The 26,824-nt window shown below is 44.7% G+C and overlaps 1 protein-coding gene across 1 annotated transcript in view; it reads left to right on the top strand.

The window, feature by feature from the left end:
• Positions 1 to 24,834, top strand: part of LOC146812666 (uncharacterized) — a 41,497-nt gene extending 16,663 nt beyond the window's left edge. The window contains exons 3-6 of the mRNA XM_085619774.1: positions 7,876 to 7,999; positions 12,641 to 12,793; positions 22,599 to 22,781; positions 23,607 to 24,834. Coding sequence (XP_085475900.1) covers positions 7,876 to 7,999; positions 12,641 to 12,793; positions 22,599 to 22,781; positions 23,607 to 23,725 — 579 coding nt within the window. The 3' untranslated portion in view covers positions 23,726 to 24,834. The remainder of the gene's footprint in view (positions 1 to 7,875; positions 8,000 to 12,640; positions 12,794 to 22,598; positions 22,782 to 23,606) is intronic.
• The last annotated feature ends 1,990 nt before the right edge of the window (positions 24,835 to 26,824 follow it).

Here is a 26,824-nt window from a genome sequence, read left to right as displayed (position 1 = left end):
TGAAAGCATGCCTCCTCCAGCAGATCAGCCCTCCTCCATCAAAGCATGCTTCTTCGAGCAGATCAGCCCTCCTCCATCAAAGCATGCCTCCTCCAGCAGATCAGCCCTCCTCCATCAAAGCATGCCTCCTCCAGCAGATCAGTCCTCCTCCACCAAAGCATGCCTCCTCGAGCAGATCAGCCCTCCTCCACCAAAGCAGGCCTCCTCGAGCAGATCAGCCCTCCTCCACCAAAGCATGCCTCCTCCAGCCAATCAGCCCTCCTCCAGCAGATCAGCCCTCCTCTATCAAAGTATACCTCCTCCAGAAGATCAGCCCTCCTCCACTACAGCATGCCTCCTCCAGAGATCAGCCCTCCTCCACCAAAGCATGCCTCCTCGAGCAGATCAGCCTTCCTCTATCAAAGCATGCCTTCTCCAGCAGATCAGCCCTCCTCTATCAAAGCATGCCGCCTCCAGCAGATCAGCCCTCCTCCACCAAAGCATGCCTCCTCCAGAGATCAGCCCTCCTCTATCAAAGCATGCCTCCTCCAGCAGATCAGCCCTCCTCCACCAAAGCATGCCTCCTCCAGAGATCAGCCCTCCTCCATCAAAGCATGCCTCTTCCAGCAGATCAGCCCTCCTCTATCAAAGCATGCCTCCTCCAGCAGATCAGCCCTCCTCCATCAAAGCATACCTCTTCCAGCAGATCAGCCCTCCTCCAGCAGATCAGCCCTCCTCCATCAAAGCATGCCTCCTCCAGCAGATCAGCCCTCCTCCACCAAAGCATGCCTCTTCGAGCAGATCAGCCCTCCTCCATCAAAGCATACCTCCTCCAGCAGATCAGCCCTCCTCCATGAAAGCATGCCTCCTCCAGAGATCAGCCCTCCTCCATCAAAGCATGCCTCCTCGAGCAGATCAGCCCTCCTCCACCAAAGCATGCCTCCTCCAGCCAATCAGCCCTCCTCCAGCAGATCAGCCTTCCTCTATCAAAGTATACCTCCTCCAGCAGATCAGCCCTCCTCCACTACTGCATGCCTCCTCCAGCAGATCAGCCCTCCTCCGCCAAAGCATGCCTCCTCGAGCAGATCAGCCTTCCTCTATCAAAGCATGCCTTCTCCAGCAGATCAGCCCTCCTCTATCAAAGCATGCCTCCTCCAGCAGATCAGCCCTTCTCCACCAAAGCATGCCTCCTCTAGAGATCAGCCCTCCTCTATCAAAGCATGCCTCCTCCAGCAGATCAGCCCTCCTCCACCAAAGCATGCCTCCTCCAGAGATCAGCCCTCCTCCATCAAAGCATGCCTCTTACAGCAGATCAGCCCTCCTCTATCAAAGCATACCTCCTCCAGCAGATCAGCCCTCCTCCATGAAAGCATGCCTCCTCCAGAGATCAGCCCTCCTCCATCAAAGCATACCTCCTCCAGCAGATCAGCCCTCCTCCACCAAAGCATGCCTCCTCCAGCAGATCAGCCCTCCTCCATCAAAGCATACCTCTTCCAGCAGATCAGCCCTCCTCCAGCAGATCAGCCCTCCTCCATCAAAGCATGCCTCCTCCAGAAGATCAGCCCTCCTCCATCAAAGCATACCTCCTCCAGCAGATCAGCCCTCCTCCACCAAAGCATGCCTCCTCCAGAGAACAGCCCTCCTCTATCAAAGCATGCCTCCTCCAGCAGATCAGCCCTCCTCCACCAAAGCATGCCTCCTCCAGCAGATCAGCCCTCCTCCACCAAAGCATGCCTCTTCGAGCAGATCAGCCCTCCTCCACCAAAGCATGCCTCCTCAAGCAGATCAGCCTTCCTCTATCAAAGCATGCCTCCTCCAGCCAATCAGCCCTCCTCCACCAAAGCATGCCTCCTCCAGCAGATCAGCCCTCCTCCAGCAGATCAGCCCTCCTCCATGAAAGCATGCCTCTTCGAGCAGATCAGCCCTCCTCCATGAAAGCACGCCTCCTCCAGCAGATCAGCCCTCCTCCATCAAAGCATGCCTCCTCCAGCAGATCAGCCCTCCTCCATCAAAGCATGCCTCCTCCAGCAGATCAGCCCTCCTCCAGCAGATCAGCCCTCCTCCATGAAAGCATGCCTCTTCGAGCAGATCAGCCCTCCTCCATGAAAGCACGCCTCCTCCAGCAGATCAGCCCTCCTCCATCAAAGCATGCCTCCTCCAGCAGATCAGCCCTCCTCCATCAAAGCATACCTCCTCCAGCAGATCAGCCCTCCTCCAGCAGATCAGCAATCCTCCACCATCAAAGCAGGCCTCCTCCAGAGATCAGCCCTCCTCTATCAAAGCATGCCTCCTCCATCAGATCAGCCCTCCTCTATCAAAGCATGCCTCATCCAGCAGATCAGCCCTCCTCTAGCAAATCACGCCTACTCTAGCAGATCAAGCCTCCTCCAGAGATCAGCCCTCCTGTACCAAAGCAGGCCTCCTCTGCCACTGCAGGCCTCTTCCACCTTTGTAGACCTCCTTCACCAGTGCATGCTGCTTCCACCAGAGCAGAAATCTTTTTTTTTTTTTTTTAAATCTTTATTTATGGTTTTAATGATACAGAATAGAAATCTTCTGTTTGATTACACCTTTCTAGCAATATGTGCCTCTCCCACCAATGTACCCTTCATCCACGAGTATGTTTCCTCTACCAGATCACATGTCCTCCATCAGAGCAGATCATCAAACCTAGAAGACAGGTGCTTCACCACAGCAGACCCACTCCAACAGTGTATGTACGCCTTCACCACCAGTGCATTCCGCCTCTATCAGTGCATGTTTTCTTTCCCGGTGCAGTCGTCCTGCACCAGTGCATGCCGCACCTACCAAAGCACACCTCCTCCACCAGAGCAGACCTCCACAGTTAGAACATACCTCCTTCACCAGAGGAGGAGTCCTCCATCAGTGAACACTCCTCCACCAATGTTCACCTTTTCCATGAGAGCACACCACCTCGGCCAGAGCATACCATCATCGGCAGACCTCCATAGGAAAGAATACACCTCATTCAACCTTTAAGCTCTAAAGGCCAGATGGGAGCGAGAGGTGCCACTCTGGAAGATATAGACTGGGAGGCAGCTCTGATGCACCCGAGGGAAGTGTCAATTAAAGTGAAGCTGAGGCTGATACAGCTGAAAATACTCCATTGAAACTATGATAACAGGAGTAAACTTTATTAAATTGGACACGCTGAGAACCCCAATTGCATACGATGCACCATGTGGCGGGCACATTCCTACAAACTCTCTGGAGATGCACCAAACTTACAGGGTATCGGGGGATGATCCTCCAAGAATTAAAAATGATATGGGAGGCGGAGATCCCCGGGAAACCCCCAACTGGTGATACTGGGAATCCCCAGCAATGCTGATATACCTGGAACTACATTGAGCTGTTGCATGTTAGGGTTTATAGAGGCAAAGAGGGACATAGTGTATGTGAAAAAATATATAGGAAACACAATCAAAGGTGGACTGTAATTAAGTAACTAACCAATAAGTTTGTCAATAGATATTTATTGATTTTTAACTTTATTCATTTTTTAGTAAAAAAGTTTTATCCTCTTGCTTTTTCATTCATTTTATCGAAAAACATTAATCACATAAATATTAAAACAGTTCTATGCATTTTCTACATATCATACCTATAGCATTGATTTGTCTAATAATCCTCATTTCTTTACAATAGTATCAATTGATAACAATATATAGTGTCACCGTTGCCTTTAGGTCGTCCGAATGAGTATAATGTATTCAATCCTCTATATACATGGTATCATTTTAGACAGAATTAGTTTTTTCTGCTAATTTTTGAAAAATGCATAAACATAAATAAGGACATTCATATATCTCATGGCTAAGAATGTAATCCAATGTAGTCCAGGACTACATTGGATTACATTCTTAGCCATGAGATATATGAATGTCCTTGTTTATGGATTTTAAAAAAGCAAGAGGATAAAACTTTTTTCAAAAAAATGAATAAAGTTAAAAATCAATAAATATCTATTGACAAATTGTTTGGTTAGTTACTTAATTACAATCCACCATTGATTGTGTTTCCTATATATTTTTTCACATATGCTATGTAGACCCTGATATAGGAAACTATATTAGGGGTACCCCTTCTCTGTACAAACCAAAGTATTAGGGGTACCCCTTCTCTGTACAAACCAAAGAGGGACATAGTGTAAATGTGTGGCAAGCAACAGGTTCCTACAATCAACAAATGGAAGCTGGGAATGAATATGTGTATGGAAGCTGAAAGAGTGGTCTACGATGGGAGAGGATGTCCCAGGAAATTAATAAGATACGTAGGAAATGGCGAATGTACTATGGCTTGGACGAGGGCTCTGTTGATCCGGAGGCAGTGGAGAATCCTGAGTTACTTTGGGTGGGAAGTTGGGAAGAAGAAGATGACCAGCAGAGGCAGGAGGGGTAGAGTGTTCAGATTTGTGGGATCAGGAGCTGACTGGAAAGAGGAAGCCCTCCTATTTGATGACAGTGGATAGTATATCTGAGGGAATGGTATGCGATGTTATGTGCCAATAAAATATTTAAATAAAAAAAAGAATACACCTCATTCACTAGATCAGACCTCCTCCGCCAGTGCATACTGATGCCACCAAAGCATGCCTCATCCATCAGAGCAGTCCTTCTCTATCAAAGCAGATCTACCGCCTGCCGGTGCGCTCCTCCTGCACCTGAGCAAGCCTCATTCACCTTTGCGGAACACCTCCACCAATGCCACCCAACTTTAACAGTGCATGCCTTTTCTACCAGAGCAGACCTCTTTCATCTGGGCACACCTCTTCAAGCAGTCTACGCATCACCCAGTTACGTTACCACCACCAGGGAACACCTCCTGTACCACAGCATGTCTTCTCCAGAAGACCAGGCCACCACAACTCAAGCACAGCATCTTCACCAAAGCAGACCAGCTTAATCACTTGTGTAACTCCTCTACAAGGGCACAGAGCCCTCACTCGTGCATGCCTCCTCCACCACCTCTTCTTCCACCACAACATACCTCCTCCACCAGAGCACGTCTCCTGCACCTGGCATGCCTCCTCCCCACCGCATCTTCCTCCAGAACAAACCTCCTCCACCAGAGCACGTCTCCTGCACCTGAGCATGCCTCTTCTCCCACCGCGTCTTCCTTCAGAACAAACCTCCTCCACCAGAGCACGTCTCCTGCACCTGAGCATGCCTCTTCTCCCACCACGTCTTCCAACGGAACAAACCTCCTCCACCAGAGCACGCCACCTGCACCTGAGCAGATTTCCCTCACCACTACATGGCTCTTCCACCAGGGCCGTCCTCCTGCAGCAATGTACACCTCCTCCTCCAGTGCATGCCTCCCCCAACATTGCTTGCCTCCCCCACCAGTGCATGCCTCCCCCACCAGTGCATGCATATCTCACCAGTGCATGCCTCTCACCAGTGCATGCCTCTCACCAGTGCATGCCTCTCTCACCAGAGCATGCCTCCCCACCAGTGCATGCCTCCCCACCAGTGCATGCATATCTCACCAGTGCATGCCTCCCCACCAGTGCATGCCTCCCCACCAGTGCATGCCTCCCCACCAGTGCATGCCTCCCCACCAGTGCATGCCTCCCACACCAGTGCATGCCTCCCACACCAGTGCATGCCTCCCCCACCAGTGCATGCCTCCCCCACCAGTGCATGCCTCCCCCACCAGTGCATGCCTCCCCCACCAGTGCATGCCTCCCCCACCAGTGCATGCCTCCCCCACCAGTGCATGCCTCTCCCACCAGTGCATGCCTCTCCCAACAGTGCATGCCTCCCCCAACAGTGCATGCCTCCCCCAACAGTGCATGCCTCCCCCACCAGTGCACGCCTTCTCAACCAGGTCACCTATTGCACCAGAGTATTCCTCCGCCATAGCTAGAATATTTCTCCTTCACCAGAGCAGTTCTCCACCAGTGCACACCTCCTTCATTAAACGCATGCCTTCTCCAGCAGGGCTGTCCTCCTGTATCAAAGCAGACATCTTTCACCAGAGCAGAGCTCATCTATCTGAGCACTTCTCCTGCACCCGAGTAGGCCTCTTACACCTTTCTAGACCCCCTCTACCAGTGTATGGCCCCTCCACCAGTGCCAGCCTCTTTCACCAGATCACTGCATCTTTACCAGAGTGTGCCTCTCCAATCAGAGGATTTCTCCACCACCATTGTACCCGTCTTCCACCAGATTATGCCTCCTCTACCAATGCACTACTCTTACACCCGAGAAAGCATCCTCCATCTTTGTAGGCCTCCTTCACAGAGCACACCTCTTGCCACAGTGCACACCTCCTACAACAGAGCACTCCACCTCCCCCAGAGCACTCCTCCTTCAGTAGTGCACGTTTCCTTCACTATAGCACATCGACTTCGTGAGTAGAGCACATTTTCGCCTCTACGGGATTAATCCTCTTCTACAGTACACCTTCTCCATCATAGCATACCTTCTTCATCATAGCACACCTTCTCTATCATAGCATGCCTTCTCCATCATAGCATGCCTTCTCCATCATAGCATGCCTTCTCTATCATAGCACACCTTCTCCATCATAGCACACCTCCATCATAGAATGCCTTCTCCATCATAGCATGCCTTCTCCATCATAGCATGCCTTCTCCATCATAGCATGCCTTCTTCATCATAGCACGCCTTCTCCATCATAGCACACCTTCTCCATCATAGCATGCCTTCTCCATCATAGCATGCCTTCTCCATCATAGCATGCCTTCTCCATCATAGCATGCCTTCTCTATCATAGCATGCCTTCTCTATCATAGCACGCCTTCTCTATCATAGCACACCTTCTCCATCATAGCACACCTCCATCATTGCATGCCTTCTCCATCATAGCATGCCTTCTCCATCATAGCATGCCTTCTTCATCATAGCATGCCTTCTCCATCATAGCACGCCTTCTCCATCATAGCATGCCTTCTCCATCATAGCATGCCTTCTCCATCATAGCATGCCTTCTCCATCATAGCATGCCTTCTCCATCATAGCACGCCTTCTCCATCATAGCACACCTCCATCATAGCATGCCTTCTCCATCATAGCACACCTTCTCCATCATAGCACGCCTTCTCCATCATAGCACGCCTTCTCCATCATAGCATGCCTTCTCCATCATAGCATGCCTTCTTCATCATAGCATGCCTTCTCCATCATAGCACGCCTTCTCCATCATAGCACGCCTTCTCCATCATAGCACGCCTTCTCCATCTTAGCACGCCTTCTCCATCATAGCACACGTTCTCCATCATAGCACGCCTTCTCCATCATAGCATGCCTTCTCCATCATAGCACGCCTTCTCCATCATAGCACGCCTTCTCCATCATAGCATGCCTTCTCCATCATAGCACGCCTTCTCCATCATAGGACACCTTCTCCATCATAGCACGCCTTCTCCATCATAGCGCACCTTATTCATCATAGCATGCCTTCTTCACTATGGCAAAGATTTTTCACTGGATTATGCCCCCTACATCAGAGCATGTCTCCTCCGAGTGTGGCTCCTTGAGTAGAGCATGCCTACATTATAACATGTCACGGCCTCTAAAGCAGGCCTTCTGCAGAAGAAGATGTTAATATCTAAAAATAATCATTGTTTTACATGAAGATCTACCACAAAAAAAAAGATTAATGTATCTTGGTCCAAGCCACTGATGAATCTAGGAAGCACATGAGTTTTTCTAGGCATCCCATTTTCTGCACACACTACCTTCATTTATGTTATTTCAATGATATCTAAAAACACAAAAAAAGATTGGTATGGTATTTATTTGGTCTTTGACTCCAGAAATATCTATAGAATAACCCAAACTTTCATACTGATTACTTGCTACATGGTGCCTAAATAACTCGTCTAATTTCCTTTGTTGGTGCCAGAGTGATGTCATCATCTGTCTGGGATGCCATGATGTACGTGTGGCAGAAAGAGCAGCCGCCCTGTTTCTCGAAGGATGGGCTCCATGGATACTGTTCACAGGATACCAGGGGAACCATACTGTAGGTAAGAGGCTCAGCATGTATGGTGTGAGTGAACCAGTCACCATATCATAGGCAAGATGCAATGCCAGCAATGACAATCCAAACAGAACAATGACAGAGGTACAAGGCACTTTTGTTGTGGTATAAATTCAAGCAGAACATGCCGCAGTGAAGAGATGCAGTCGGTGTTGTGAGAAACCTTTACGAAAGTAGTCATAGAAAAAATGTGTAGCAGGTGTAGTGTTAGGCTGTGGGGAAACATACTGCATATAAAAAACTTAGCGGTGTTTAAGTCCATAGTGAACCATATTAATGTTAATATGCAAAGCCGGTACAGTACTGGTCCATTTCAATTCAGTCTCCCTTGTGATGGAAATAAACTATAAAAGGCATTTTAAAATGATTTGAGTTTGGGAAATGAATTTGCTCTATTGAGATCACCGAAGAATTTCTACCATTGCAAGAGAATTTTCTCCCAGGTGTAAGACAGGACACAGGCTTCTTTTGATATTGGCTGTAGCTTAGTTAACTGCTAAGGACTTGTGCACTGCATCCTTGGTTGGGACTGTGAAAGGATCCAGACTGGGGCTACTTTAATCTCCAACAACAGCACTCTGGCATAATCTGTAATCTGGTAGAAGAAACACATCTCTTCATGTGCATGTGCAGGAGATCCCTTCACTCTCTAAAGTGCTATGACTAACACAGGTCGAGGCAATAAAATATATTAGCAGCATATCAAACAGTCCCTAGATTACCAGCCACACCTTAAACTTTTTGCCCTCTCTGAAAAATGTTAAGGGCCCTCTTAGTTTATTCATTGGTAAAAACAGGGCATAGTCTTAGCTAGACCAAGCCTAGGTTGTCCCGTACCCTAGAAATTCTAGAACACAAATATGATTTGTTTTAAATGTACACTCTAGAACACTGCTTTCCAAGCGCATTAGAACCACAACCCAATTTTCGCGACCTACCTAGCATTAATGGACATGAGGTGGTAGATTTTTAAATGTAACTAAAGCATCGTGTAGTCGAGCATTTCCATTGAAATGACCAATAAATTTGCACAGGCATACAGTATTACGTATAGCACTATACTGCAAACAAATAATACTTTGTGGAAATCGGGTTTCAGTGAACATTTATCATTTGTGCATCACCAAGTAAAGGGCCTTGATTTGTTTTGATCCTATTTAACCCCTTCCCTGCTCATGACGGAACCGTTCCGTCATGAGCCACGGTTGTCGTGTGCTCATGACGGAACGGTTCCGTCATGACAATCCTGCCGGCGGCCGCTCCGCCTGCGCGGCGCTGTTTCCCCGCCTGTGCGGGGCGACAACGCAAATGGGCGGAGTCATGACGGAACCGTTCCGTCATGAGCACAGCTCAACTGTGGCTCATGACGGAGCGGCTCCGTCATGAGCACAGGCCCGCCGCGCTGCCCCCCTGCCCCCCCCAGCGCTGCAGCGGAATGTCCGCAGCAGCGAAGGGGTTAAATATTTGTTTCCATCACACTTCAGAAATCCCCAAAAATGTGATTCATTTTTGCTTTCCCAAATGCTGAATGTGTAAAGTTCATTTATAGGTTTTTACATTTTGTTGTGTGTTACAAAAAATAACATCCTACAGACGTTTCATTCACACTCCCTGTACCCTAGCAAGATTGTCACACAATTCACTCTACTTTTCCTTCTCTGACTGCAAAGGAAGAGGAGTTTATTAAACACCAATTCCCATGTTATAAAATAAGCTGCAGTTTGTCAGAAGGCTTAGCAAATGTGACAAGATAAATATAGAAGTTTAATTTATTTATTGCTTGGACTTTCGCGACCTACTAAAAATCGCTTGGGACCTACCAGTGGGTCACAACTCACACTTTAGGAAACACTGCTCTAGAGAGGCATCTCTTAAAATAAGTTGTCCCTCAACTTTGTGGGTGGTAAACTCACTCTTCTTGGAATTCATTTTCTGGCAACACCATTAATAAAGTGTGCTGTCATTTGATCTATTTGAGTAAAGTCTCAAGTGTAAATCTACTCGTGCATCTAGGCAGGGACGTAGCTTTGTCAGTAAATTTGGGTGGGGGTGAGCTTCAGATTTCCCAACAATCATGCTAGCATACAAAGTTAATATATATTATACGACAAGCAGGGCGCACGAAAGAGACTTAAGGGGCAGTGGAAAGGGAGAGGAATGCAGATTGATACAAGTACTAAGGGAGAAAAACACATTATTTTGTAAAATAACCAACATTTTGAGGAATTTCAAAAGAGAGATGAGAGAGAGAGTGTGTGTGTGTGTTTTTTCCAGTGTGGCATGCATTAAAAAACCCATGTGAAATCCCCATAACCAACTGAAAGCACCTGTACCCAACTGTTCACCAGAAAATACATTTATTAGGGTGTTGTAACATCCCAAACACCCCCACCCCTGAAGCAACGTCACTGCATCTAGGTGTAGATCTGCCATTCCACAATTTTGTATTTCTTTGTGTATATATATAAATACGTAGACTTAGACTTGCATGTCTCCACCTCCTCATTTCAAGTGGTGGAGACATCTAAGACTGAATTTATGAGTATAAACCTACTACTAGTAACTTTTTACATGCAGGAGGAGATCAACACCACTGTGGTTGAAATTTCCCTATGGGAAGTTCAGAGAAAATTATTAAACTTTATTATTCCATAAAAAATGACAAAGACTTGATTATACAATATAAATGTAAAATAATGTAAAACGTGTATTATTAACATACAACTAATAAATTTAAGTGTTTGAGTACATTAACTGATTAAATTGAATGTGTAATAAATCATTAATTTAAATATATTATAACTGTAATTTCTTAAAGAAGAAAATACATTTTTTATTTAGCATGTTTAAAGTTTGGTTAAAAGTTGTATTGAATTAATTTTGATCATTCTGATGTTTTTTTTCCAAAAGTTGAAAAAGTTAATTAAACTTTATTATTAAATTACGTTTCTTTTAAAATATTAAAATAATAAAAACTGTTTATTCACGTATGTTTAAAATTAATATTATCTATCTATCTATCTATCTATCTATCTATCTATCTATCTATCTATCTATCTATCTATCTATCTATCTATCTATCTATCTATCTATCTATCTATCTCTTTTTTTATATTTATTTAACATTATACCCTATGGCGTGTTATTTTAAGGCCCTGTCTTATTGTTTTGTATGGGAGTATGTTGCAGTACCTGTGAGAGGCCATAGCTGGTAGTTGACATACTCCAAGGCTGCACTGGAGTACATTTACTACTGTTTTATCACCTTTAAGGCTGTAAAAACTTTAGAAGCGTAGTTTGTGAATAGCAATGGGATTACTCCTACATGGGTGGGGAGTTTTAGTAGCCTGAACCTCCCTCAACTCCTCCCTTTTGGCCTTAAACCCCTCCGATTTTGTGATAGATATTCCTAATTTCTCCGGCACTGTGTGTGTAAAAGAGAGATGGTGCAGTTGATTTGTCAAAATGTTGAGGCGGAGTGAATGTCAGGGAGTATGAGTTAGTCAGGGGGAGCGAGATAGAGAAAGAGACAAAGAGACATAAAAATAAATATTGTGCAGGGCGTATATGTTTTTATAGACATCCCCAATCACAGAATACCAATCATGACAAACATGTCACCTAAAAAAATCAACATTTTCTAGATGGGTAGCATTAACCAGTTGTTAGAAACCAATTCTTAGATTTTCTTTTTTAATTTCCTTTTACATACTTTATTTTCCAAAGTTTACTTACATCATTTTTTCCTCATCCTATTATTATCCTATTGATTAAACTTGTTGAGCCATTGAGAGCCCCCTCAGTTGATTTCCATCATGGTATCTAAACTTTATTCTTGATTTTCAGATAAGCTCCCCTTGCTACAAAAAGTCGTTTCAAAATTGCTCCTTTCTCGTTACCAAGCAGAAGCCCATTCAATTCCAAGATGGCTGTTGTGTGTAATTTACTTGGAAAAACTCTGCCACTTTGGCCTTCTTCTGTTTCGTACTTCCAGTCACCTGTAATAGCCAGGGCCACTGGAATTATGCGTCAGAGGACCAAATTGTGTGGCAGGATTAAATATGTGTCAAGAAAAGGCACATTATTCGGCATATTGTGCCACATTTTGTGAAAGTTCTACCTCATTAGTTTTGCAATTTTTACACACGTTAACACTACCTAGGCCAAGTTTCACTTCATTAGTACCAGTTTTACACCCAAATACAGTAATAAGTAACAGAAAGGTGACCAATCAACCTTTGCAAAGGGTCTTCCACAGCACTGCAACTCGTGTCGCGGCAGTTTAAGTACCTTTTGATCCCTCAAGCTAGTAGTGTTTTTTTGTTTAAATCAGCAGATTATGCAGCAGATGATGCATTATGTGGCAAATGAGGCAAATCCACATCCATGCAGGAAACACCATGGCAACAAAACCGCATGATTCCAGTGGCTCTAGTTATAGGTGTCGACTCCTCGTTTATGATGGAGTTTTCCTAGCCCGCCGCCTGCGCAGTTTTGTCCAATCAGATTTCCACTACCGCCCTTGACACATCCTTTAAAAACAGATGTTCTGAAGTATGTTTGCAAGCATGACTTCTCTTTCATAGCCCGAGCGAGTCAAATCTCTTCCCCTTCCATATTGTTGCAGGCATGTGGGACCGACCTGAAGCCGAGATCTTTTCTGATATTGCAATGAAATTGGGAGTTCCTGAAACAAAGATCATTCTGGAGAAAAGGGCAACTAATACAGGGGAAAACATACGATTTTCTTGGCAAATCCTGAACGAGAAAAACATCCCAGGTAAGAGTGAAGTTGCGGTGTTCATATCAGTTCACTAGTGCACCAGGCGAGCAAAACAGTGATGGATGGAAAATCTTGAATTAAACGGACCACTTACTGTGATCACGCTCCATTCCATCTTTTTTCAGCTTTTCCGTACATTTCCAGGAAGGTACCAACTGCATGCAAATCAATCTTGACCCTGCCCCAAAATTTACAGAACACCAAAAATATTCTGCACTTGATAAAATCAAAAGAAGCTTGCATTTGATAACCACACAAGGAGCAGTCAAGACCACACCCCCCTCACAACAAGAACACAATAATCTCCCAGCCATGTTTTGCCTTTTGGTCCTTTTAGCATCCTCCCCAGCCTCGGAACATGTAAATGATCACGCCACACACGGAGCTTGGTATTACACGTCTTTATTCCTTGGCTTGTAACCGTTAACTGAAAATTCTACATCATGAACTCTATCCTCACACTCAAACGCTTACGTCACTGTTCTACGGAGTTTGTCAGGAACCAAGAGGTATGGTATCCATTCTCTAGCTATGCCAGCGCACTTCGAGAGACTCACTCACAAAGCATACCGTGATGCCGGCATTAATATTCTTCCGGGTGTATCCATTCCAGTGCACTTCAGCTCAACTCTTCCATCACAGAAATGAATCACCTTTATACAAATTCGCATTGGCCCCTCCCCAAGCTGACCCATTTGTGTGAAGAAGAGAGATGAGGAGGTAATGCATAGATTACTTACTTCTAATCCTCAGCAGTGGTGTAACAAAGGCTCAGGCGGCCTCTGTGCAAGGTGAGCTGAGGGGGCCCCCCATTACCCAATCCCTAACTGCCTTGCTGCTTCCATGTATTGTATCTGTTTGCAGCTGGCCAGCCTAAGGGGGACCCCTTTGAGGTGAACGGTGCCCCCCCCCCTCCCCCACTACAGGTGCTTCATGGGTCTCCGTTACGCCCTTGTTCCTCAGCACATATACTCTTTGCTTCCTGTTACCCAACTACTGCCTGTTAGCTGAGCTATTCACTGCCAGCCAATAATTATTGGCAGAAGGCTCTACAGACTGTTTCATTCCAAATAGTAGGCACAGATGCGCAGTTTCCACCCTTGCTACAACCCTGGCATATTATTCATGTTTATGTTAAGTTACTTTTTTGTGCTATGCTAAACCTTTAGTTGCTTTAAGGCACAGCCTTATTTCTGCACTAGCGCCTTTATTATCACCTGCACTGTACATGACTCCAGTTTTTTTCTGCAAGTACAGATGCTCCCCTCTCCTGCTTCATTCTGCACCCCCTCTCCTGCTGCATTCCGCGCTCCCTATTGGGGTTCAGAAGTTTGCAGATCACAGACACCCTGCTCTTGAACCCTGCTCACTGCGGGACTCTCTCTGGCAGGGATAGTAAATTCTGCCAGCTGCGTCGAAATATAACTTTTTAGGCGATCATTCCCAGGGAATAACTACCCTTTGCCGGCCAGCAGCAGGGAGCAATTTATCGAGTAAGTAACATTATTCACATAGGCACACGGTGGCGCTATAGGCTTTAGTAATTGTACTAATCGAAAAAACTGAGAAAAAGTTCAAAACTCTAAATGTTTGATTCTGTGTTAGTTACAAAAAATATCAGACCCCCATTCCAAATTCCCCATTAAATTCGCAGGTAGATACCGTACCAGAATGGAATAATTCTGGAGGGTATCGCCCCCCATGAGTTAACAGGGATCCTGAGTTCAACTCCCCAGAATGGGGAATAACCAACCAGACCCCCAAATTACCGGATCCCTTAAGGCCGGTTTAACCCTGGTCCGTTTTAGAAAGATTTGTCTCATATTTTACCACTTGCTCTGAGCAGAAGGTAATTTTTGTTGGGGTGGGGGGCTGTGCTTTAAATGGGGAAAAAAATAGTGCAGGTACTCATTAAAATGAGGCAAGTGGGCGGGGCTAGGGGCGGGACTAGGAGCAAGACAACCTGTTACTTATTGACTTCAGTACTAGTTGCAGCACGTAGCAAAACACACGAGAAATGAGTTTCTATAAACAAAATAGGTTAACTCCTAACAAAAGCCAAACGCGGTGATGCTTTAACATTTCCTTGTTTTATAATATTTGAAGTTTCCATACTGTTATTTGGTGTTGCTTGGCACAATACTATATATTCTCGAGTGTACGCACACACACACACGTACGCTCACACACACACACAAGCAGACGTGCACACACAAAGCATTCCCCACATTTCCTTTAATATACCTCCCAAGAGTGTCTCGAATCTCACTCCCCTTTCTCTCACTATTTTTCTCAAACAAAACCGCCCACAGGTAAACAGACAAACATAAGCAGACACTCACGCAAAAGAATCAGGAAAGATTAAAGCCCTTTTAACCTCGTTACCCGATTTGGATTTCTTAATTGCGCCGTCACCTGGCTGCCTCAATCCTGTGTTTGCAACACAGCAGGAGGGTGAACACCGGACGTTATGCAAATGAGCCCACGCTGAATAGTTCAGCAGGGGCTCAGCTCACCAGTCACTGCTACAGAAGTGCCTTGGCTGTCATACAGGTCACCAGCACTAACAGACAAGGCGCCTACTGTTTGAGTACCGGTACTCTCCTTGGCAGCAGAGAAGTGCCGGTACTCAGAGTCGTAAAAATAAGAAGTGCCGGTACTCTCTGCCGTTGAGTACCGGCCCATTTAAAGCACTGGTGGGGGGTGTCTTGCAGATCAGAGCATTTTGAAAGGGTGGGAAGAGGGCATCTCAGGGGAGGCCAGACTGTAGCCTCTCTGTGGCAAACCCGTGCTTTAAATGAGCATGTACTGTCCGGTACTGAGTACCTGCACTTCTTTAATTTGAAAGGGAGAGTACCCGCACTTCTCAGCACTGATTCAAGACATTTAATGCGGGAGTACCAACACTTCTCAGGAGCAGACAAGTACTCCGGATAGTGAGTACCAGCACTTATTTCCAATTAAAGCAGTCGGGAACATTGTCTGCTCCCCTGTAGTTCTGGAAGTGGGAAGCAGGGTCCGGGCTGTGCTTCTGCCCGCAGCCCATACCCCTATACCAGCCCCTGTTCTTCCTGGTGTATATCACACATGGAAAATCTAGATGTGGTGTGTTCAGACCCATTCATTTTGGAAACCGGAAACACAAAATTATACAAACAGCACCACCATGTGGCAGGCGGTAATAATTGTCGGTGTTGACAATAAAGTGCAGGTGCCGTGTACAGGAAACCACCAGCTCAGATTAAGCACTGCCCAAATCCCACCACCCAAACAACAAGGACGTGACTTCGCGACATCACAGGTATTCTTAGACACAATGCTGAAGCCACTGGTGAAATTAGATCCAGTTGCTGGTGTCCTGTTACGCTGCAGGACAAGTCACCGAGGTCCCGAAACCAGTTTAAGGCCAACTATTTCCTATCTTTTCAGTAGCACAGGTAGGGTGCCGGGCCACCATCACTATGGAGTCCTAAGGGTACAGAAAACCTGGAGACCTGGATCTGCACATCCATCACAGGTGCTGTCGATTTTCTATGGGGAGTGCGGCCACTGAGATGCAGGCTTCACCAATTCCCTCCCTCTGTTAACAGGACTCAGAGGTGGAGTTTCAATCATAATTTTAACGGTGAGTGTCACTTTAACTCTACAGCCCAGAAATATGGTTCAAGTGGTTCTGAATTATGACAGACTCCTCAGGCCAGAAGAACTTTACTCTGTGCTGGGGTATGAAGCTAGGCTGCTTGCTATGCCGCTCTGACGGGACAGGGGGCGATACATGCACCCCAAAGATAAAGAATGCATTTTGGGCAGCAAAGCTTCTCTAGCTCTTTGAAGACAAACCACTTTGAAGCTGCACAGCCTGGATGCTGCTGTGCTTGGATCTTTCAAACCTCTAGCCAGCTGGTTGAGGAGGACTTGTGACTCTTGGGTAACCTTAAACTGTGAGCTGTCCTCCATTCAGACTCTCCAGTTGACGGAGCCATGTGCAGATCTTCCTTGGATCAGGTCAGCTGCTCCTGGAAGGTGCAGTCCAGCTTCTCATGCAGGCAAGTGAGCTCTCCGTCTCCCCATCTCACAGCAGTATGGCTCGCTGCAGGCAAGTGAGCGCTCCATCTCCCTGTATCACAGCAGCATGGCTCCATGCAGGCAAGTGAGCTCTCCATCTCCCCCAGCTCACAGCAGCATGGCTCCATGCAGGCAAGTGAGCTCTCCATCTCCCCCAGCTCACAGCAGTATGGCTTCATGCAGGCAAGTGAGCTCTCCATCTCCCCCAGCTCACAGCAGCATGGCTCCATGCAGGCAAGTGAGCTATCCATCTCCCCCAGCTCACAGCAGCATGGCTCCATGCAGGCAAGTGAGCTCTCCACCTCACCCAGCTCACAGCAGCATGGCTCCATGCAGGCAAGTGAGCTCTCCATCTCCCCCAGCTCACAGCAGCATGCCTCCATGCAGGCAAGTGAGCTCTCCATCTCCCCCAGCTCACAGCAGCATGGCTTCATGCAGGCAAGTGAGCTCTCTATCTCCCCCAGCTCACAGCAGCATGACTCCATGCAGGCAAGTGAGCTCTCCATCTCCCCCAGCTCACAGCAGCATGGCTCCATGCAGGCAAGTGAGCTTTCCATCTCCCCACCTCACAGCAGCATGGCTCCATGCAGGCAAGTGAGCTCTCCATCTCCCCACCTCACAGCAGCATGGCTTCATGCAGGCAAGTGAGCTCTCCATCTCCCTACCTCACAGCAGCGTGGCTTCATGCAGGCAAGTGAGCTCTCCATCTCCCCCAGTTCACAGCAGCATGGTTTCATGCAGGCAAGTGATCTCGCTGTTTCCCCCAGCTCACAGCAGCATGACTCCATGCAGGCAAGTGAGCTCTCCATCTCACCCACCTCACAGCAGCATGGCTCCATGCAGGCTTCCAAGACTTGGGACTCAGAAGAGGTCCCACTTCATGTGAGCGTCTTTTCCTACTCTGGTGGGCAGGCCTTCTCAGTTTCAAGGTGATCTACCGATACTGACCAAGGGTGGAATTTATCCTCCTCTGGAGGCAGAAATCCAGAGCCAACCAGAGGTCTGCTTTATTTAAAAGTCCAAACTATGCCACCATCTTGTAGAAGTGCATCTTCCTGTTGTCGGCCATTTTTTCCAGGCTGTGTGAATAAGAGTTGCTGGTGACATTAGTTTGGATTGGTCAACGTGGTGTTGTGAATAGCATGTCAGTCACATTGGCTGATGTTGCTTTAAAAAACCCAGCAACAACGCAGGAAGAAAGGGATGGTTGGGTATCACCCTGCCAACAAGGGAGAAACTGACTCAAGCAAAAGAATAGGACAGCGTTCGCCATCTACTACGACGTTCTAGATTTTTTGGAGGAGTAGCGGCCATGGAAAGAAGCACACACAGGCTGGATGGTTAAAACATCTTTTGCAGAACACACCAACATCTGAGAACCACTCAAACAACACAACTACCCAGCAAGTATACATTTCCTATTCATGATGATGCAAGGGACAACAGTTGCGGGGGATAGTTAGATCTTTACCTGAGAAGAGTCAGTAAGCATCCTCCCTCAGGGATACAGGCAAAGATCTCCCACAGGACCCACTACACTCTGACACTACATAGCCTGGGTGGACACCGCCTTCACTCAGAACGGAGGTACACTTAGGGTGTCCACTAATACCCAGAGAGCCAATCGGGTTATTGATAATGCAATAAATAGATGGTGCATCTCCGGTCAAATGAATGTTGAGTTAATTGGAGGAAAAATACCCGGGCTAACCAAATGAAGACATGCCCGGACAGCACCACTTACCAAGGCATGTGAAGAACGTATGTTCCAGTGGTTGTCATGAGCATCAATTACGGCGACCAATCCATCTTAATAATCGGAGCATTTACTTGCCTTATTTATTACATTTTATCCATAAAAAATTGTGTAAAGGTAAAGTGCAAACTTGTGTCTGTCTAACGTTTAAAAGACAATTGTTCTGGGACATTCGTGGTCGAGAACCAAAAATTTTGTAAATTACCAGAAATTACTCTGTCGGTTCATTAGAAAAGAGCCAAAATGTAGCTGTGAAGTGGGTTTCTTCTGAAGATGTTGGCTTTGAGTACCGATTTGTTTTCATCAGCTGGCTATTTCCACCATTTTTCTTAATTTCGTCTGTTCAAATTTGTAGAGAATAGATGGATCTGCTATGGTCCCCGATGCCGAATGACTAAATATTCACCATTATAATATAGGCAATCCATTGTTTCAAAAAGTTAAATATTAATTCATTGACACAGACCAAAAATAGTCCAATATAATTGGCCTGACCAAAGGGCAAATGGGAAAGAGCGTGTGAGATGACTTCGAGGTTGCGAACAGCAATTTCTTGTACTCACATCCAGTGTTTGTCTTTGAGTGACAAGAGGGAGGTCTACACCTGGCCATCTATAAGCACCATGGCAACTTCTATAGCTCCACGTGTTGTTGGTCTGTAGCCATTATTGAGTAGCAGTTGAGAGACGGTGCTACCATCTCATTTAAAAGGCAATGATAGCCGGAGTGAGAATGCTCTTATTTCACGTCAGGAAGTAGTCCTTTTGGAAATACCCAGACCCATCACGGTGTAACACAAAAGGACGTTAAACTCTGTCATTTTAGGAAAAAGCTAGTCAAGTTAATCTAACAAGCTGCAAAAGTTCTCTAATCTACAAAAAGGCCTTGAAAGTGTCTTGTAATTATAAATGTGTTTGGGACCATAGTTTCCCCATTCGGGCTATGAAAGGAGGAAAAGTAGATACATCCATATAATTCAAGCTGCGCAATCCTGGTACAGACTTTTAAACACCTAATTGATGATCTGAAAGAAGACTGCTCGTTGCAGATAATTTAAGAAAAAACATATAGACTGGAAAATCATGTAATATACTTGTTCAATATGGAGGCATTGACATGCCACCACTTATGTCTTTAAGACACTCCTATCAGATTTTACTACGCTATCTTTCGATCTGTTCACCGCAGAAATTCTGATTTGAGGTACAACTGAACGCCAAATAAGTGTGTACGTCTGAGAAGGTTTCAGTTCACAGTGGTGAAATCATGATAAAGAGTCTTCAAGCGACGTGTGTAAAGATACATTCTTTGGGTCTGGAGATGTTTGAGGGGACCTCGCAATGACATCCAACCAAGGATTTTGACGAGTATGGAAAAAAGGTTCATTAGATTAGTTTTGAAGTTCAGGGATAGGATTATTCCTGGCTATTTTATCTGATTTACCGTATTGAACAGCACGTCTCTCACTTGAAATGATCAATGATAATGTCATGAATTCCGTAATCTACACTTTTCACAGATCTATCCCTGTCAATATATCCTAATTAGAATAGTTGTCACTTTATAAACATTAGTCATCTATTATGTTGTTTTCATCCGTGTTCATATATGTTATATATTTCTATATTGCTTACAACAATATTCTTTTTATAAAGCTCTAATTTTATTGTGCTATGTCTTCAAATCTAGTAAAAACCAGATTCACTTGACGAAAGGTCTGACTTGATTCAGAAACATTATGTACAATGATATATTTGTAATAAATAACAAGTATTAAGGGCAAAATCATCACTGCACAATTTTTATTTATTTCTTCTTATTATGTTATTTTTCAACACTAATGCTTTTATTGTTATTAATATTAGATACAGGATAAACGTTATAGAAAAAAAATACAGCAACCAGATACCAACACATTAAAGTCGCAAGACTTATCTTAATGACAGGACACAATCTCGGAAATGATAAGGAAAGAGACGTACAAAATCATCAAAAAGAAAACACTTGGGAAAAGAGAGGAGAAAATGAAAAGATACAGCAGCATACGATCAAAAAGAACCATAACAAATCCCAAATTTACATGTAGATAGTTCACCTAAACTTCTGGAAGTTTTAGTATTTGCCTAATACCTTGTAAGTTACTTTTTCCAAGGAAGCTTGAAATGTCTTGTTGGCAATACAGATTTCAATGGTAGACTTTTTCCAGTTTTTTTCAGAGTCTCTGGATAATGCGCTTGGCAATGGTTGGCATTCTTGACACCCAGAAAACTGTACAGTGGCTTATATGTTTCAGATGCATTAATTCATTGACTGCGATGACTGGTGGTAGGACAAAGAGGGTATTTGTGATAATTTTCAATCTAGATTTTATCAAATGGCAACATATTTTAGGCAAAACACACTAGAAAAACATATGAACTTAACTATCTTTCACTTACTCTAAACATCCACAAGAAGAGTTTTCTTTAATGTTTAATCTGTGACGTTTGAGTAGAGTCCCATTGATTCTAAAGAATATTTTCCAATTAATCAAGACAAGTTGAAGGACATTGCCAAAATGTATACTGTTTTTTAAAATCATTCTTCTAGATTCAAGCTGCAGGTTTACATTGAGATAGCTGCCCTAGTCATTGAAGATATTGTCTGAGCAGGATGTGCTATCATTTTGCAGAAACTGATAGGAAAGTGAGGCTTTATTAAGTTTCATTTCAGAGGAAAATAAGGCTTTGCAGAAGTCTGGAAAAGCTGAGGCATGGGAGTTGTGACGGACGTTCTAGTTTATGAGCAGATTTGAAATCTAGATATTCCCAGAGGGCTTAGAGAGGTAAGTTAAATCTATTATATAGCTCTTTGAAGGAAATATGTGTGTCATTCTGTACAGCCTGGTTTGTAAAGAGCATACTATGAAAAGCCTAGGCTCCCTATTGGAATATCATTTTCTAAACGGTGAGAGATGGGTTGTCTCGGATACCGGTAAAGTTGTTTTGCTATCACTCTGAAGGGCATTTAGATGTTTTAGTCATATATAAGAAATTGGAGGTAGCTCTGACCTTAATCGCATGTCATGTAAGGATGATTCTTCAATGTGTAGCCATTTAGAGTATTTGGATGTTGGTAGAATCCTGTTCCTCGTCTGGTGCAGGATAAACATGTTATCATACCTTTTGAGATCTGAGAAGTCAAAACCACACAAAGCATGTCTGATTTTCAACCTGGGTATTGAAAGTGTATTCCCTACATATGATTTCAAAATACATATAAACTGTGCTAGCAATTAAAATGGAAATATTTGAGGCAAAGTTTATTCATTTGGGTCACTTCTTTCTTCTGTCCCCTCCCCGGATTTACCCTCCAGATCTTGCAACAGTATAGTGCTCCATTACTAACCAGCTTGGTTCATGCTTTAAAAATACCAAAAAAACAATTTTGTGAACAAGGAAGGAATAGATTGAGCTCTATGGGCAGGAAGAGAGGTGGTGTGGCAATAAGTAATAGGGATTGAAGTAGCCTTGCCATTTTTGAGAAAGGATATTGTAAGTCACAGTGACCTTGATAAAGCAGTTTTGCTTTTGCCCTTTTTCATATGTGTTGTGATTTGCTCTATGTACAATAGTGGGTACTTTATCCCATATATTACATCTCCAGGAACAATGCTTCTTAATTATTTTAATCATTCTGTGAACAAATGGCCTGTATAATTTGTTTCTTTTTCCATGTACCCTTACAAACCAGGAACTTGTTACAGATTCTGTATTGGGCATCTCCCAAATTACCCACACGCTTGCTCACTTACCCATCCTCCCACACACTCACTTACCCACACGCATTCACTTGAATATTCACTCACTCTCTTTCACCCACCTGGTCCCTCACTCATTCACTCACTTAAGTATCCCACACACTCACTAAAGCACTTTCTTGCTCACTGACACACTTCTTACCTCACTCACACACTCACTGTCTCTCTTTTATCCTCTTAAGCTAAGAGAGTCATTTTGGTTCAGCAGCCGTTCATGGAGCGCAGAGTCCTAGCCACCTTCCTGCGGCAATGGCCCGGCGATAAAGAGAACACACGGGCCCTTGTCAACTCTCCTGAGCTGAGTATTGAACAGTATCCCGGCGAATCTGTGGGGAGCATGACTGACCTGATTGGATACATGTTGGGTAAAAGCACTGTCCATAAGTAGCACTTTCGTGGCACTTCGTCACTTTTAGGTCTTTTTACTCACTCCAAGGACTAGAAACTTGTCTGCTGGCCTCTGAGTTGAGAAGTGATAACATCTAGCCTGGCATTTATAATCTGAAAGAATATTTATGGAGGGGCAGCAATTTTTCATTGTATTTACTAGTCTGGGCTACCAAGCTGGTTCAGGAAGCAAGCCTAGAGAAATGTGCAGCCATTGTATGCCGAAAAGTATAATCCATAAGCACATTAGTGCAGCCACAGTGCTGAGGCAAATGCTAACTTTTAGAGAGGAAACATAATAGAACACTATTTAATATTAAATGTATATTACTTTAACCCTTCCAAGAGTAAAGCACAAAGGGTTGCACAAAGCATTTTTACAGTCACAAATATTCAGAATCAGAATTTGCAACCACAACATTACATTTTTACTAATGTACCAATCCCATTTTAGGAGTTGGTAAACTTTTGCTGACTCCTAAAATGAGATTGCGACCCTATACTGTTACGGTATTTAGACGGGGAATTTTGTAGGGTACCATTCTAAATACTGAAGTGGTAAATAATGCATCAATGTTTTGCAACTGTAATCCGGTCACAAAACTTTGAAAAGTTACTGATTCCTGAGTTGGAATGGTAAGCCAGTCACAAAAGTGAAGTGGACCACTGCCAACTCCTCTTAGAACTTTGCTGGCAGAGGGTCAGAATCTTCTGTCTGACCAGTTTAAATGCAGGCCTCTTGGGCTCTGCGATATTCATGACAAATCTAACAGTGATCCATTCTGATTCATTTTCTGTTTCAGGTACCGTGGAACGGATTCGAGACTACCCAAGTAAAGGATTTCAGATCGAGCAGACCATCCCGGCAGAAGTCCTGGAAGCGTACAGTGAACTGCGCCACATTGGATATCAAGCAAAATAAGGCAACCACATACACAGACACCTTTGTCACTTCTCAAATAAGGCGACTGGACAGGTTCTGCTAGGACATCCCTGGGCAGATCTCTTCAATTCATCTAGTTCTGGGAATAAATCGCTCCAGCATAATGCTTGTTCCTCCTCGACATACTCTTTTTTGCTGAATCAATGGGAGACCATACCTGGGTACCAGTCAGATGATCACAGATGCTGGGAAAGCTGTTTGCACCTGTGCCACTGTGGAGGCACTCATGGTGGAGCAAGAGTGCCAGGGAACCCCTTGCAAGCACTAGAAGTGCTCTAGTGAAACTCTCCTAAACTTGTGGCATAGTGGGCCCACAGATCGGCAGCCACGATGTTGCTGCACTCATGATCACTACATCCCTGAGGGGCACCCATGCATCAGCCTGTGAATGGGCTTGTTATCTGGGAAAGCCATGTTTTGGCCATGAATAAAAATACAGGGAAGCCATGGCACTCCTGGGCAGTGTAATGGGTAGTACCAATAATCTCCTGCAGAAGTAAGGATCTTGGGCCAGATGTATGACTGTTTTTTGCGTTCGCAAACGGAAAATCGGACCATTTGCGACCGCAAAATAGGTCTTCCCCATGTACAAACTATATTTTGCGACTCAGTAACCTATTATCAACTCGCAAAATAGGGGTTGCAACTCGCTGTTAGGAAGGGGCGTGCCAAGTGCGTCCCTTCCTAGCGAGTCACACTTCAATGTACGATTGTTTTGCGACCTCAGTTGCGGTCGCAAAACACTTGCAGTTTACCACCTACTTCAAGTAGGTGGTAAGCCACTTGCAAATGGGAAGGGGTCGCCAGGAGACCCCTTCCCCTTTGAGAATGGATGCGAAAATATTTTTTAAGAGCAGGCAGTGGTCCCAGGGAACACTGCTTACCCTTAAAAAATGAAACAAACGTTTTGTTTTCCTTTTTTAAATGCATCCTGTTTTCCGTTAAGAAAAACGGGATGCATTAAAAAAATCCTGCTTTAATTAAAAGCAAAGCAAACACAAGGAGATGATGGAGTGCTGAAACTTTTCAGACACTCACCCCCAGTCACAGATCTGGGTTGAATCCATCATTGTTCTTTAGCTCACTTTGCCACCTCAGTTCAGACCAAGCTATATGCAAATCAGTCTTGACCCTGTTCCTCATTGGAACAGTCCAGCCCGAACTGCCAAGCCAGGTTTTCCCTGAACCAGAAACAATCATCCTGGCACTGGTTTCTTCATCAGCCAGGCTAGCTTGAATCCAGTGGCAAAGTGAGCAAGGGACCCACGTCTGGGCATACCCTGCCAACTTAGGGTGTACAAAGCAAACACAAGGAGATGATGGACGGAGCGCTGAAACTTTTCAGACACTCCCCCCACCAGTCATAGATCTGGGTTCATCTCCTTGTGTTTGCTTTGTTCGCCCTAAGTTGGCAGGGTATGCCCAGACGTGGGCTCCTTGCTCACTTTGCCACTGGATTCAAGCTAGCCTGGCTGATGAAGGGTGTTACCCAGAAACCGGTCCCAGGATGCTTGGTTCCCGTTCAGGGAAGACCTAGCTTGGCAGTTCGGGCTGAACTGTTCCCATGATGCATAGCTGATTTGCATATAGCTGGGTCTGAACTGAGGTGGCGAAGTGAGATAAAAAACGAGGATGGATTCAACCCAGATCTCTGACTGGGGGTGAGTGTCTGAAAAGTTTAGGCGCTCCGTCCATCATCTCCTTGTGTTTGCTTTATTTAAAAAGCAGTCACAGACATGTGGTCTGTTGACCCCAGCAGGCCGCCATCCCTGGGAGTGCTAGCCCCAATGGGGTCACAAATTGCACCTGGCTAATGAATATTAATGAGGCAGGCAATTTGTGACCCCATTGAGATCGCACTGTTGTAAATTACATTTTGTGAGTCACAAAAGGCCGCAATTTGCGACTCGCAAATTGTAAGGGTCGTACATCTGGCCCCTTCTCCCTCGTTGGCAAAGAGCAAAGAAGCTCCCTCCCTAATGAGTAGCCATGACAGGTATCTACCATAAATGTCAAGTATAGTAATCATTGAAGCTCAGATTCACAAAGCATTTTGAATATCTAAGCTTTATTGCACAAAAGTAACACTTTCCACGTTTCTGCCAGCGTGGTTAAATTTCTTTTCTTCACGGATGTAGTGTTAGGGGTGGATTTGTAAGTGTTTTTTCAAATGTAGGTGAATATAGGCAAGCTATTAGATATGTAAGTGTTTTCGACGCTGAGGCACACAGTTTCCTTGCCTCAAACACTTACTTAATCCTCTCAAAGGCCTGTTTGGTAAAGTGACGGTGTAGGCAAAGGTATTCCTCATGGGAAAACATTTTTCCCTTGGCAGATCAAAAATAATATTAAATTTATTAAAGCAGATTTGCGTCAGATTAACGCCTGCAGATTTTCCTAGCAGATGAAACTTTTCCATGTGTAGATTTCTTGCATACTCAAATATCTCTGCGACTTTCACAAATTTACATGAACATTTGTGGGATCATTTGAAAATACTATCAAATAAGAGGGAAAAATTGTCCCGGGCCAATTTTCTGACTTTGAAAGATATGGCATAATAAAATTTAGGTTGGTTTATAGGGCAGAGAGTTGTTGGTCCAGCTGTAAAATCACAATTTGATTAAAATTACAATCTAATAATTTGTATCCTGAACAACCGCATTCGGGGATAGTTAATCCTACTTCTAAGGACCTCGAAGACAAGCTGTTTTAAAAAAAAAAAAAATTACCCCCAATAATTACAATTAGGACGCTTTTCAGTTTACACTGTTTATTTGTGTTTCCTTTTTCGAACAACATTTTCCCGACATAATTTATTCTATGTAGTGATTGGAAAAAAGGGGTAGAGTAACAAAATGTTGTCCCACTTCTGGAAACACCTTACAGCAAAAGCCCAACTGGGCTGCTCCTGTTAAATCCACAAATGGCCCTGACTACTAGTTCACTGCAAGAGGGGAAAAGGCTAGCTTTTTTTAGTGCTTTTCAAGTGGACAAGGCCAAAAATAGCTAATCCATGAAGTCTAACTTATTAAGATTATGTAATAAAGGGGATAAGTAGGAAAATCAAAGATGCAA

This window comes from Triturus cristatus, chromosome 7 (assembly GCF_964204655.1).
Source record: "Triturus cristatus chromosome 7, aTriCri1.1, whole genome shotgun sequence".
In the NCBI taxonomy this organism is placed as follows: domain Eukaryota; kingdom Metazoa; phylum Chordata; class Amphibia; order Caudata; family Salamandridae; genus Triturus; species Triturus cristatus.
The sequence above is the reverse complement of the archived record's forward strand: the minus strand, read 5'-3'. Positions and strand labels throughout refer to the sequence as shown.